Here is a 13,853-nt window from a genome sequence, read left to right on the forward strand (position 1 = left end):
CCTTACCATGCAAGCTGGCTAGGAAAGGAAGGGGCAGCAAGCATGATCCGTTCTGTAACGGCTCTGTTCTGTATCTGCTTCACGCTCAGTGTGAACAAGCCCTAATAGGATTGAAATCATTTCCAAACAAACATACAGCGCATTTACAATGAAGTCTTATCTGTAGACAGAACGTTAAATGTGTAAGTCACCCCTAGTGGTGTAATAGTGGACCCCAGCAAACCGGAGATGGCCAGAACTTTGATTTATAGAATAATGGTTTTTATTTATGTTCCCCCTTGAACAACATCCTTGCTCTGTTTTTCTTTTCACAGTATACCTGTTGACACAAATGTTAATAATTACAGGAAATGCCTGTGTAGAAGGGTTGACTGATATCTATTTTTCAGGACCAATACCTATTATGGGCCACCTTTCAGGCCGATTATCGGCACCTGATATTGGTTTTTTGTTTACATGCAGCTGGCTAGAGACCCCGAGACTCTCGCCTCGCTCTTTTTATCTGCCAGCGGCAGGATTCCGCAGCTGGCAGTGCAATAGCCAGCCTGTTATTGGCTATTTCAAAATGCAATAGCCAAATGGCAGGTTGGCTATTAAAGCAGACCTGAAGGTTGGCTATTAAAGCAGACTTTTCATCCGATGATCGAATAGTCGTCCGATTTTCGTACGGCAGCCCCATCCTGCCTCGATGATAGCAAAATTAATTTAGCCGTAATTAACGAAAAGCACCTGGACGAAATGCGGTAATTGATTTGCAGTATTTTCGTTAGCGCAAGCGCAGTGTAGATCGTACGACTTTTGACGGACGGAAACGCCAGCAACCTTACGAAAATCGTACGATCACGCAAAGTTTACAAACATGCTTGACTGTCAAAAGTCGTACGATTGTACAGTATTGTCGGTCGTACACTGCAATGCACACATACGATTATCGGACGAAAAGTCGACCGCATTCGAAAATCGTCCCATAATCGTAAGGTGTACGGACACCTTTAGAGCTAGTAGCTCAAAGGCTGCCGGCTTTGCTACTACATAGATTTTCTGACTGACTCCTTCGATCATTTGATCAAGGGATGCCGGCCAGACAGCGGCACTCACTGTGCAAATTACAAAGTGTTTATCATTACATTTAACCGATAATGAAAAAATCTAGGAATACCGGCCCCGATTATCAGTAGATCCCTACTGTATGGTTAAAACTGTCACTCTAGGGTTGTCACCTCTAAGGGTTATATGGCACGATATGGCAGAACAGCCACTTCTAGTGAGTAGCAGCACTCATTTTGCTGTATACACATTCTGCCCAACAGATACTGATGGGCCTATACTAAACATTAACATAATTCTTTTGTTATACGTAGGTGACCAAAATTATGTGTTTGCAATATAGCAGGGGAGGTCAAATCATCTGTACTTGAACAAAACTGGAACAAACTTCTATTTCCTTCTTTTCAAGATATGACTATTCTGGAAGTTCATATACTTTTTTCCCCATTACATTGCTTCATGGCCCAAAAAATAAAAAATTGAATCTAGCAAGTCTTCAAAGTTAATAGATTTTACATTGACCACTTGCAGTCAGTAGAGTTCAAGTATGGGGCTGCAACTCCATGTTTTCTGGAGCCCAGTTTACTGCTATGCTATGACTAACCTGTTTGTGAAAGGACCTGATTAATTGGAGATCAATTCCATACACAGCTGAATGATTGAGAGGAAGTACACCCTTTTTACATTTCTGAGAGCAGCAATAGGACTGTCTGCAGTTTTAGTATACAGAAACAGTGCTTGGATTTCTGATTGGAAAACCAAGCATCATCTACAAACAAAGCATCACATAGGCCCATATATTGAAATTCAAAGATTTGAGAAATCAAGACTAGAAATTGTTAATAGTCTAAGTGTGCTTTCATTTTTAATCCTCCAGCAACCTGAGCAGAAAAGGCAATGCAGGAGACTGCAGCTAAGGTCCTCTGGTCTCTGTGTGAAAGCAATGGTCTTTATAGAGTGGACCAACACCACACCCCATCTTGTCATCGCTAGGAGGTCTGCAATCAGCAAGTTGATTAAGAGGAAAAGCACTGATGATTGCGGTGCTGGAGTGATACAGTCCTGGAGGTGGGGGTGGGTTCAGACTGCCAGAGAGACCACTGCTCACACTGAGACCAGAAGTCACTAGCTGCATCCTCCCACCTACCATAGGGTTCTGATGGCGGGAGCGTGAGAAGAATATAAATAGATATATATAGATATATGTATATAGATAGATAGATAGATATATATATATCTATCTATCTATCAGGGTTCGAATCCCGGCCATGTCACTATCTGCCTTAAGGGACCTTAAGGCGCCCATACACCTTACGATTATCGGACGACACTTTTCGTCCGATGATCGAACCGTCGTACGATTGTTGTACCATGGCCCCATAATGCCCCAATTATTGCAAAGTTCAATTAGGCGCAATGAAAGAAAAGCACCTGGACAAATTGCGGTAATCAAGCGCACATATTTTCGTTTGCGCATGAGCAGTGTATATCGTACGATTTTTGACGTCCGGAAACGCCACTAACTTTGCAATAATGGTACGATCGACCAAAGTTTTCAAACATGCTTGAAAGTCAAAAGTCGTACGATTGTACAGTATTTGCGGTTGCACACTCCCCATACACCTTACGATTGTCGTACGATAATCGTAAGGTGCATGGGCACCTTTAGAGTGTAAGTTTCTTGAGGGAAGGGACTGCTGTGAATGTGCACTATGTAAAGCACTGCGTAAATTGTCAGCACTATATAACTACCAATAAATAATAAGTGTGTGAGCATGTGATCCATCTACTCTTCATGTACAAGTGTGTACACATAAAAAGCGATCATCACACAAAAGACACTAAATGTTTGCTATGAACTACCTATGCTCTACACATGCAACAGACTAGACAGGAAACACTTCTATCTATCTAATCTGGCAAGGAACAAGTTAAGGTAGATCCTTATGAGCTGACAGACCACATTGCTGTAGGCTGCTTCTGTTCACATGTGATGAGGGGGAAGGAGAGTAGAAACTTTGCAATTTTTTCAGGCTTGTATGAAGAGCTGTGTTGTAGAAGAAATGTGTATTTTAACTAAAGGTCCAACATTTACTATACACAGGGCGAAGCTGGAGGAAAAAAAAAAACAGGAAAATCGGAAGAGGAAATGCCAGAAGCATGACTGGACACAACTACTATACAGAAAGGAAGGGATAGTGGGGGATGCAACCAGACCATTTACATTAACGCTGGGAAAGATATACTGGAAAGGATCAGCAACATAATTGTTACACTGAAAGTGACAGTTTGGACAGTAGACCTGTCTGGCAAGAGAACTAAAGCAATGAAATCTTAATACTCATATCCGCTCTGTTCACACTAAAAAAAACTAAAAAAAACTAACAACATAATCTGAACTTTACAACCTGAAAGCTAAAGTTTGCTAGACTTCTGCTTGGACGCATGTATATCCGTGAATGTATGTGGACAGCTAAACACGGCATAACGCACTACTGAAATAGAAGTATGAAACTCGACAGCCACAAAGGAAGACAGAAAAGAAGCGGTTTTTCAAGAAGCGGAAATAAGTGCAGTGGTTATTTAAACTACTTCCTGCCAAAATCATGCAAAATGAATGTAGAAAAATATGACTTCACATGATTTCATAAATAAATGTTCAGTACCTAAAAGGGCTTGTTCACACCAAATGCAGACCAGGTCTGCATTAGTTTCTGCACACGCAGTGCAGTGGGTTGTGCCGTGTTTTTGATGAGTTCCCGGCTGTTTTTGGTAAAAAATAATAATTTTTTTTTAGGTTTAAAATGGGCTTTCAGTGCGTTCCAGGGCATTTGCATGCGTTGCAGAGCAGGTAAAATAGGGCTTGCTGCAGTTTTTTTTACATGATCTGGAACTGAACGCTGCGGTTTGAACTAGAGCCCAAAATACCATTGGAATACATTGGACGCAGTTTTGATCCGGTCTGCAACTGCTCTGCTCCTGGAACGCGCTTGGTGTGAACAAGGCCTTAATGTAGTAGTACATTGTTATGTAGAACTGAAGGCACAAACATTTTTTTCCTCTTATGAAAGATTACAACTTCTGTTTAGTTTTTACAGCTGCTGGGATCCTTGATAGGGATTCTCTCTTTGTCCTGATCACCTATGCTGTGGGGATTGAAAGCGAGGGTAAATCTAAAATTTTAAGTTGCCACCAGAACAGGAATAGAAGGAAAATATTCCAATGGGGACACTTGTTCCCATGACAAGGTCTAAAGCTGGCCATACACCTATAGATTATCTGCAGATTTTCTATGGTCAGATGGAAAAAGTACAACAGACTCCTCCATCTACACTAAACTGTGCGGATAGAGGAATCTCCCACTGGGCCAAGCTTCAGTATCTTGCTATTTGGCCCAACTGGCTCTCAAAATACCGAACAATGCCTGCAACCAGATTGTTCAGGGATTTTGACAGCCACCCGGGCCGACTAGCAAGATACTGAAGCTTGGCCCAGTGGGAGATTCCTCTATCCGCACAGTTTAGCGAAGATGGAGGAATCTGTTGCACTTTTCCAGCTGGCCATAGAAAATCTATAGGTGTATGGCCAGCTTTAGAGGGAATTTCCCTCATATTGGAAAGACAACAACTACTCACTTCCTGTTGAATCTACAGAAACTGACAAAAGTGTTAACCCCCCTACTCTATCTATAATGGGAAAGAAGAAAAAAAAAAAAAAAAAGGGAGAGAAGATTGGGCTTAAATGCAAACAAAATGTATACTGTAGGATTTACCCCAGATATGAGAAAAATCCCTCTATGCCGTAAGACAGCCTCCTTTTTGTTTGACTAAAACACTTTGAAGAATCATGGGAACTCAGCCATCAGTCACAACTCAAGTTTCAGGGCTGGACAGCCAAAAAAAAAAAAGCCAAAAACAGTTTCTCTCAATTTGCACTGCCAGAGCACATTTTCAGACTTGGAAACGTCTGCTGAATGAAATATATAGGCTGCCTTTGCCAGGTTTTCCTTCTGAAAATGTTAGCTGCCTGCCATGCTGATCCATTAGCTGCTGGACTTTCTAATGTCACTAAAAAGGAATATGTATGCATATAGGGTATTCTAATGCTGACCTAACTTTCAACATACTTGTTCCAGGTCAGTGACAATGGGATTGTTGAGACATACAAGCAATTAGCATTTCCAAAGTGGAAAAAAACTTGAAGTGGAGTTCCTACGCACTGCAAAGTTTAAAGTGGTATTAAAGACTCTATTTTTCTTTTACATATATTTACTGTTAGCAAGCAGCAGATGTATGCCCTAACATTTAAAAAATGAAAAAAAAAGTGGCCAAATATGTATTATGCTACCTGTGTCAGCACCGCTAGCTCCCGGCTGCAGAAACAGCTTCCCCAATGGCCATGCAAGAGGGTGATGTGTGGGGGCGCATGTGTAATTAATTTCACCAGAGGGCAGAGGAGGAATGACACAGTCTAAGAGAATGCACACAGCCGGGAGCGTAAACGCAGGACAGACTCCATGGGACAAAGGAAGAAATAGGAGTCTGCGCTGGATCAGAGATCGGCACCAGAGCTTGAGGGACTGTTAGAAACGAGTGGAAGGAAGAAGTAGTTCACATCAAGAGGCATCACATAAGGTAAGTACTTAAAGCAGCATATGGGGGGGGGCTGGGAACAAGCCTTTAATGTTACTTTAAATGCTGGTTTATGTCTAGGGTACCAGAAAAAAAAAAACATTTTTAAAAAAAAATGACTTTTACTAAACGTAACCTTTACACCCGTGGCAGCTGGCACTCTCCACCTCTCCCACCCTCAGAGCCCCAGAGAGGCCTTGCACCTGCCACAGGGCCCTGGAAAGACCCAAACACAGCCCTGTATAATCATGGATTGATGGGATCTGTAGTCCTCTATAGCTGGTTGCCATTCTCCATTGCTGTATAATCAATGCTTATACAGCAACAGAGAATGGCAACCATCTACTAATCTCAGTAATACATGATTGCTGGTTGCCATTCTCCATTGCTGAATAATCATGGATTGAGTTACATAATTAAAAGACATTGCCCTAAAAGCATCAGTATCATTGTGTTGCTTTAGAAAAAAATATGTCACCTGTCCCTTTAAGGAAAAAGTATCGGTAATATGTATCGGCAAATACCCGAGGGAAAGTACTTGGTCTTGAAAAAATAAATGGTATCAGGACATCCCTAGCCTCCATACAATTGTACTCGTTATTGAATACCTTTAATGCATTTATATTATATGCCACCCTTTTCGCATCACTTTGTACAGCACCACAGGAGATGACAGTATTATAATAACTTTGTTAAGCAAATCCCAGGTGCAACACTTCTATTAATGGAAGCACATTTTCCAGTGTCAAATAATCCTGTTACCAGAAAGATTTGAATAGTGGCGTTCTGAACGGTCGTGTATTTTCTTCTTACTGGGAGGAGAATTTTCTAAAGATCAGTTTGAACAATATAATGAAATGTGCATGTACAGCCAGTACTGACCAACTGTATACTATAAAGTGTCATAGAAAAATAGCCCTGTGATTTCTGGAGGAAAACAGCAGCACCCGATAGTGAACAATACAACTAGTCATCACAGCACAAGTGTGTAGATCTCAAACAGCGTGATACATGTGAAAGTTACAACAAAATAAGCAAAGTATGAACAGAAACATTTTCTTACTAACTCCATGTTCCGGTCTTTAAAATGAAAATGTACATCAAGTCGTTGGCAGGACACTAAATAACTTGTTACTCTGTATGCCAATTTTTCTTCCCTTACGTGCAACATAATGAAAACAACGTTGCCTCAAACTTGCATTTTAACAGCACACACCCTAGCTGGGAAGACCATAACAAAGCCCCTCGCCACTATCCTATACAAGATATTTGTTAAACAAAAAGGCTATCTGAGGAGATATAATCAAGATTAGAAAAACACACAAACTGCATTTCTGATGAAACATCAAAGATCTGGCACAATGCAATACGTTTCAGGAGCATCTTTCAACGCAAACATACCCTATTGGGGAAAACGGACCCTAATCTAGCCCATGCTACTGGAACACACACAGATCTAAACAGAGCAGAAAGCTCCATTAAATACATAATAACAACGTTTATAAAAACAGCCATCAACCATTGTGGATAGATTTCTGATCCACGCATCTGTTTAACAACGGTTAAGAAATACTTGCATTATCATAGGTCAACTACATAGACAAATTGGCCAAGAAATGCACTTTTTTTAGCCCATAAAACCCTCCTGTAAAACAGCAACAGTTCCATAAGCAAACAAATATTGCTTTTGTTCTTCAAATACACTGTGAAATAACTAAAACAGGTTACAAAAGCAGCAGTAATTATGTTACAGCAAATAGTTCTTAGACTTGAGAAACAAAATGCATCAAAGTTCACCTTCCAAACCCTGTTCTTCCATTTCCTCCCCCATGAAGATCACTCCTTCTGCCTTTCCGGCAGGAGCACAGCTATCCGGCCCCCTGGACATAAATAAGGTAAAAGTTGGTCTGTGCTTGACAGCCGCACACCACAGCTCCAGACATCTCTGACAATGATCGGGAGGAGTCTCTTCCTGAAGCCCAACCCAACACAGAGAAAAATGAAACAGGGGGGAAGCCGGACTATTTTCCCAGAGCATCGAAGGCATTTTACAGGACTTTTTCCCACCAAAAGTAACAAATGAAAGAAACCACTCCAACTTTTGAAAAGTTATAAATTGCAAACAAGTTTATAAAGGAAATGTGATACTTTCACCCCGGAAAATAAAGCATTGCATGGAATGTCAGCCATGTAATAAAGCAACACAGCTGCTAACCCTCAGTCACAAATGCAATGTTAAGCATTTACACATGTTGGTTCTATGCCATGAGACCAAATGAATGTATAGAGGATCACTTCCATTTAGAATGAAGCACCAAATATATTGTTAAGTTTAAAGCTGGCCATAGACCTTACAATTATCTGCAGATTTTCTGTGGTCAGATGGAAAAGGTGCAACAGATTCCTCCATCTGCACTTAACTGTGTGAATGGAGTAATCTCCACCTGGGCCAATCGGTTGCACTTTTTCCATCTGACCACATAAAATCTGCAGATAATTGTAAGGTGTATGGGCACCTTTACACATTAGAGAGGAAAGCATAAAATCTGAATTGCTTTATACAAGGAACTTCTTAGTTCAGGGATGGACAAACTGATATGGAAATTAGGAACCAGTCTGTCCAGTCCAGGAGCCAGCATCATTTGTTTTTTATTTTTAGGAGTCAACAAGCATTGGCTACTTGCCCCCTGGCTATTCTGCCTTAGTTACTATCTGACATCTAACTTTACTGTCCAAAAGAATCTTTCTACTGAGAACTAGTCATACGATGTGTCATGTACACAGCACCCATTTTATAATCAGACCTTCAAGTAAAGTTGTTCTTGTAAGAACTGTTATAAGCTAAACGTTTAACATGATATAAACATATATTATTATACAGGATTTATATAGCGCCATTAGTTTGTGCAGCGCTTTACAATATAAGGAGGACATTCCAGTTCCAATACAAACGAAGACAAGATGGTTAGAAGGTTCCTGCCTGTGAAGTGCATTAAACGCTCTCATATGTTGAAGCTAATGAACAGAAAACTGCTATCATTTTACTATCTATATTCTGTTACACAAACTATTTATCTTGGGATAGAAAGGAAGAAATCATTAAATCTGGCCACATTTTTCACATCCTCCAAAAGCACCCAGCTAATAATTAGACTCATCTCATTACTCGCCTTTTGGCCTAGTTATGCTAATGAGACATAGTTGCTAAAATGTTCCAAAAACCTCCTGCCACACTTCGTGCTACGATTCCCCGAAGGGAACTATAAAAAAAAAAATGAAGCAAAAAGCAGAACTTCTAACTATCTGAGACAATGGAACAAGAAATCTGTCACTGTAGCCAACAACTCCACGTGTTACCACATATTTGTAATACAATTCAATAAAATATATATACTGCCTGTGCAACACCAGACAATAAAAACAACACCTATCATAGAACAATAGACTCTATGCTGCTCAAATAGCCAGGACCAATGACAACTCCGAGTAAAAAAATAAAAATCTACTGGTGATAGCGCACATGATGGGCTTGTTCACAACAGCAGCATGCCCCACCATGTGATCGCTGGTGTGAGCTGTGAAGGGAGCGGTGCAATGCATTCTTTACCTTTTTTTTTTACTTTATTGAAAAGTCACAAAGTAACATTAATTTCAATACATGGCAAAGCATTACAAAAAAAAAAAAAATAGAACTGTATGCCCTACTTTGTTCAACACACACCACCGGCATACAATTCTGTGAAGTGACATCATATGAAACAAGGCAAATTGCCTTGTCTATGTGTTGTGACTGTGTTGGGCGAGGCAGCCAAAGGCATCTACTATGAACAGGCCCTTCCAATAACTTGACACAACTGGCATCCTTATGTTAGCCATACATACAGCAATTTTCAGGACATTCTCATCACTTTAGATTTCCAAAATGACTGAACAGAGTCAATACAACAGGGGTGTCAAACTCAATTTAATCGTGGGCCGCATCAACATTATGGTTCCCCTCAAAGGGCCGGTTGTATCTGTAAGACTATATAAATGTATCTAATCTTTATCATAAATTGCCTCTGCATTCGGTTATCACTGGTTTTACTAATAACATAATACCTAGATCTGAAAGTAGAAGTCTAGGAAATGGCCTGGTGGGCCGTATTCGGCCCCTGGGCCTTGAGTTTGACACATGTGCAATACAACCTACCACCAGCAAATTCTATTAAAGACCATGACACAATCAAAATCATTGATGGTAGGCTGCCTTGATATGCTTGGTCATTCGCAGGATCCCAGGAAAGCCGAGGATCACAAATAGCAGCAGAAGTATGAGCGCCTGCATGGAGAGTCTTCTGACAAGATGTGGGATCTTCAGCTTTCTGAGGATTCCCAGTTAAGTGACATCACCAGCACCTACAGGAAGCAGCCAGGATGTGAGCTGAAGATTATTTACACTTTTATTAATATACAGGATTTATATAGCGCCAACAGTTTGCGCAGAGCTTTACAATAGAAGGGGACATTACAGTTACAATGAGGTGATGATTGTTTACACTTTTATTATTATACAGGATTTATATAGCGCCAACAGTTTGCGCAGCGCTTTACAATATAAAGACAGTTATAATAGAAATCAAGCCAAGATGGTAAGAAGGGCCCTGCCCGTGAGAGCTTACAATCTACAATGTAATAGGTTTTTGTTTTGTTGCAGTGTTTTACATTGGGATGGGGGCTCCCAGATTAGTGGGCAGGAAATTTTCATTTTTAAAGATGAAAAGCTGGTGAAAATTGTCTAAAACTGAAGCACGTCTGTCCAACATTACAGAGCACAGTAAAGAGCACTAAGGTTACATTTCAAGATTCAAGAACTCCTCATGATAAAAGAGACAGAGCCTGTGCAGGCTAATAAGGAAACACTGGGGCTGGAGTTCATACAAAGCATTGAAATACATATAGCATGATTCCTATTACCACTATGAAGTATAGGGACATGATGCTTTATCTGTTCTCAGCAAGCCATCCTTATGCAGGACATGGAGGCCTCACCCCATGCCCTCATGTAAATAAGCACTCTCCTCTACATTCTTCAGTCTATCTAAACACTGTTAGTACCCAGATGCAGATGGCTCTCTCTTCCCCTCCTCTGTTTCTGCGGGGCCTCTTCCCTCCATCATCCCTCCCTCTAAAAGCACACAACGGGGCCTCACGCTATCCCCTCCACACGGCAGGCACGGTACAGCCCCACACCAGGCAAGCTCAAGCTGCTTGTAAGACTCACCCATGATGCCTCCGGTGCTGCACAGTAGTCACTTCGCCTTGTACGCGTCTCTATCTCACTGACACAGCCCCGGGACGTTGTCGTGCGCGCTACGTCTACGGAGGGCAAGGAAGCAGCAGCTTCTGCCCACACTCTGACGTCACGTCGTAGGAGTAGCGCTCCTGGTCAGAATCTCTCCGCCTGGTATACAGAAGGGGAGGGGTTACCAGAGAAGTTCCGCCTACACGCTAGCGTCACGTGGGCGTGGGTTAAAGTCCTCGCTCAGGCGGCTGTGCGGTCTGGGAAGTTCTTGTGAAGTGGAGCTATGTAGTAGAAGGCTGAGTGGCCTGTTTGCCTTTATGAGTTGCAGCTACACTCGTTTTGAACTTTCTCATAATGAAAATATTGTGAGGAAGAAACCGGGGACGAGGGAAGTAGTGGCGGCGCCAATCGCAGCTTGATTTGGCGTGGTGTGACTGACACGTCAGTGGTTGTGAGGAGGAGGAGTCGGTCGCCTTGTGTTAGTAGAAGCAGATGAATGCTGAGGAGGAGGGGTGCGTGTGCTGCGAGCAGTTCTCACGACGATACAGAGATCGGCCTCGCTGTGCTGTAGTTCGGCATTTTGTGCTCCAGGCTGGAACCTACACCAGCTCTACGTATGCTCGGGGTTTTGGCCTCGGACAGAAAGCCACATGAATGCGTGGCTCGGTAGTAAACAGGGCGCGGGTGTGCTTCCTGTGCGCGGGAAACGTGGCTGGGATTCTGCTCTGTGCTCAGATAGGTATCTGATCTCAGCCATTCTAATGAGCAACAGATGAGAGGACGCGGTGCTCAGGTCAACTGTGCCAGATGAACCATATAAACGTATTGGGGTGGAACATTTTTCAAGTGACTCTACACTTAGGAGTTAAATCTTAATTCAATTAGGTACCTTAACCAGTTGACATCCGCGGTGTTAAACCCCCTTCCCATCCAGGCCATTTTTCAGTATTCAGCGATGAGGACATATACTAGCGTCCTCCTGTGACCCAAAGCTCAGTATATAGCAGGCTATTGCCTGCTATATACTGAGAGTGCCGCAGTTGTCAAGATCCACTCAGCTGGCTGATTGACAGCGAGCTCTGCCTCTCTAGAGCCAACTGGGCGTGCCCCCTCCCCTGTCCATTCCTCCAGTCAGCGCTGGAGGATGGGGGAATGCCTGTGGGTACTGATGATTGGCAGTCACCGCTCTTAGCATGGATATGACCGGGAAGCGAGCGGCGGTATGTGTTTGTCACGATACTATCACCTGCCGCCTCTCAGTATGAGTAAGGCCTGGTTCACACCTGGGCGTTTCGTAGCGCGCTCAAACACCGAAATCCCATTATTTCCTATGGGTATGGATCACACCTGGGCGTATTACAGGCCGTATGAACGCGCTACAAAACGCCCTTCGCCCAAAGAAGTACAGGAGCTTCTTTGGGGCGTTTTTGTCGCACGTTTCCATTGGGATACAGCCAAGTAGCCTTCGGAAACGTACGTTTGTCGCACGTTTTTTAAAACCGCGAATCGTAAAAACACGCAACAAACGCACATATTCGATACACCTAGGTGTGAACCCAGCCTTAATCACCAACCTCATAGTTCCTAAAATATTTGCATCATTCAGCTGTAGATCCTCAAATTATCTCTGAATTGGTTCTAACACCATTCTTCTGGAGGGTGGCTACTTTTGTTCCCCATGATCCCTAAGATTGTTGACTACAATCTTAATACAAATTAGTAACACTAAACATGAGCTTGCAGTCCATCACAGGAGTGAGCTTGGAGTGGTGACTACTTTACAACACACTTAGGGATCATGGGGAACTAAAGTAGCCACCCTCCAGAAAGAAGGACAATATCAGAACCATCTCGGAGATGATTTGAGGATCTACAGCCAAATGATACACAAATAAGATCAATTTTTAATAATAGTTAAGGTACTTGAATGGGGTTGTTCTCTAAATTGTTAGCATCAGATAATAGGCCTAAAGGAGAACTATGAGGTGAGTGCTTTTCACTCACCTCATAGTTCTAGCCGACCTGTGACAATGAGACTGTCACAGGCCGGCTCAGTAGATCAGGAAGTGAGCAAACACATACCGGCGTTCGCTCACTTCTCGATCCTGTCACGGCTCTGCCGTGATGGGAGGGGCTGGATTCCCCGCTCCGATCCTCCAGCACTGACTGGCGGAACGAGAGGGGGCGGGTACAGCTGGCCTCTAGATAGGTAGAGCCAGCTGTCACTCACGCAGCTGGGCGCATCCAGACATAATTGTCGGGATCCGCTTCAGCTGCGGTGTCTCATTATACCGCGAGCTAGTTCTCATAGGAGAACTATGGGGAAAAGCCCTAACCCCATAGTTCTCCTTTAACCACTTTCTGACCGGGGTGTTAAACCCCCTTCCTGTACAGGCCATTTTTCAGTATTCAGTGTTGCAGTATTTTGACTGACATTTATTCCGTCATGCAACGCTGTACTGAAGCGGATTTTATACCATTTTTTGGGGACAGATAGAGCTTTCTTTTGGTGGAGTTTAATTAACACTGGGGTGTTTATTTTTTACTATATAATAAAAAAAAAGTACTGAACATTTTGAAAACAAACCTGGTTTCCCTACTTTATGTTATAAAACATTTATCAGCCCCCATTTTGTTTTGTAAAACATAAAAGACGTGGTCACATCAGGTAAATAGAACACCAAACATGAATAGCACTGTCCAGTTCTGTGAGATTTGATGGTTGTGGAACCAGCTGCCTGATGGCTCTTTCAACTTCGTCCCACAAATGCTCAATTGGATTGAGATCTGGTGATTGTGGGGGCCACCTAAGCAAGGTAAAGTCTCCCTCATGTTCTTTAAAAACCACTGCTGCACAATACGAGCACCATGGCACGGCGCATTGTCTTGTT

General features: G+C 42.5%; 1 protein-coding gene across 5 annotated transcripts in view; it reads right to left on the minus strand.

Annotated features, from left to right (window-relative positions):
- SEPT7 (septin 7) overlaps positions 1 to 11,114 on the minus strand; it is a 119,220-nt gene extending 108,106 nt beyond the window's left edge. The window contains exons 1-2 of one of the 5 annotated variants that reach the window (XM_018562948.1): positions 10,942 to 11,114; positions 7,884 to 7,885 (exon numbers count right to left, since the gene is read on the minus strand). In XM_018562948.1, the coding sequence (XP_018418450.1) occupies positions 7,884 to 7,885; positions 10,942 to 10,945 (6 nt within the window). In that variant the 5' untranslated portion in view covers positions 10,946 to 11,114. Of the gene's footprint in view, positions 1 to 5,429; positions 5,432 to 7,475; positions 7,614 to 7,883; positions 7,886 to 10,941 lie in introns of those variants that run through there. The other 4 variants (XM_018562945.1, XM_018562947.1, XM_018562944.1 and 1 more) reach the window with 4 other exon arrangements.
- Positions 11,115 to 13,853: the final 2,739 nt, after the last annotated feature.

Source organism: Nanorana parkeri, unplaced genomic scaffold (genome assembly GCF_000935625.1).
Source record: "Nanorana parkeri isolate BGI_ZX_2015 unplaced genomic scaffold, ASM93562v1 scaffold616, whole genome shotgun sequence".
Classification (NCBI taxonomy): domain Eukaryota; kingdom Metazoa; phylum Chordata; class Amphibia; order Anura; family Dicroglossidae; genus Nanorana; species Nanorana parkeri.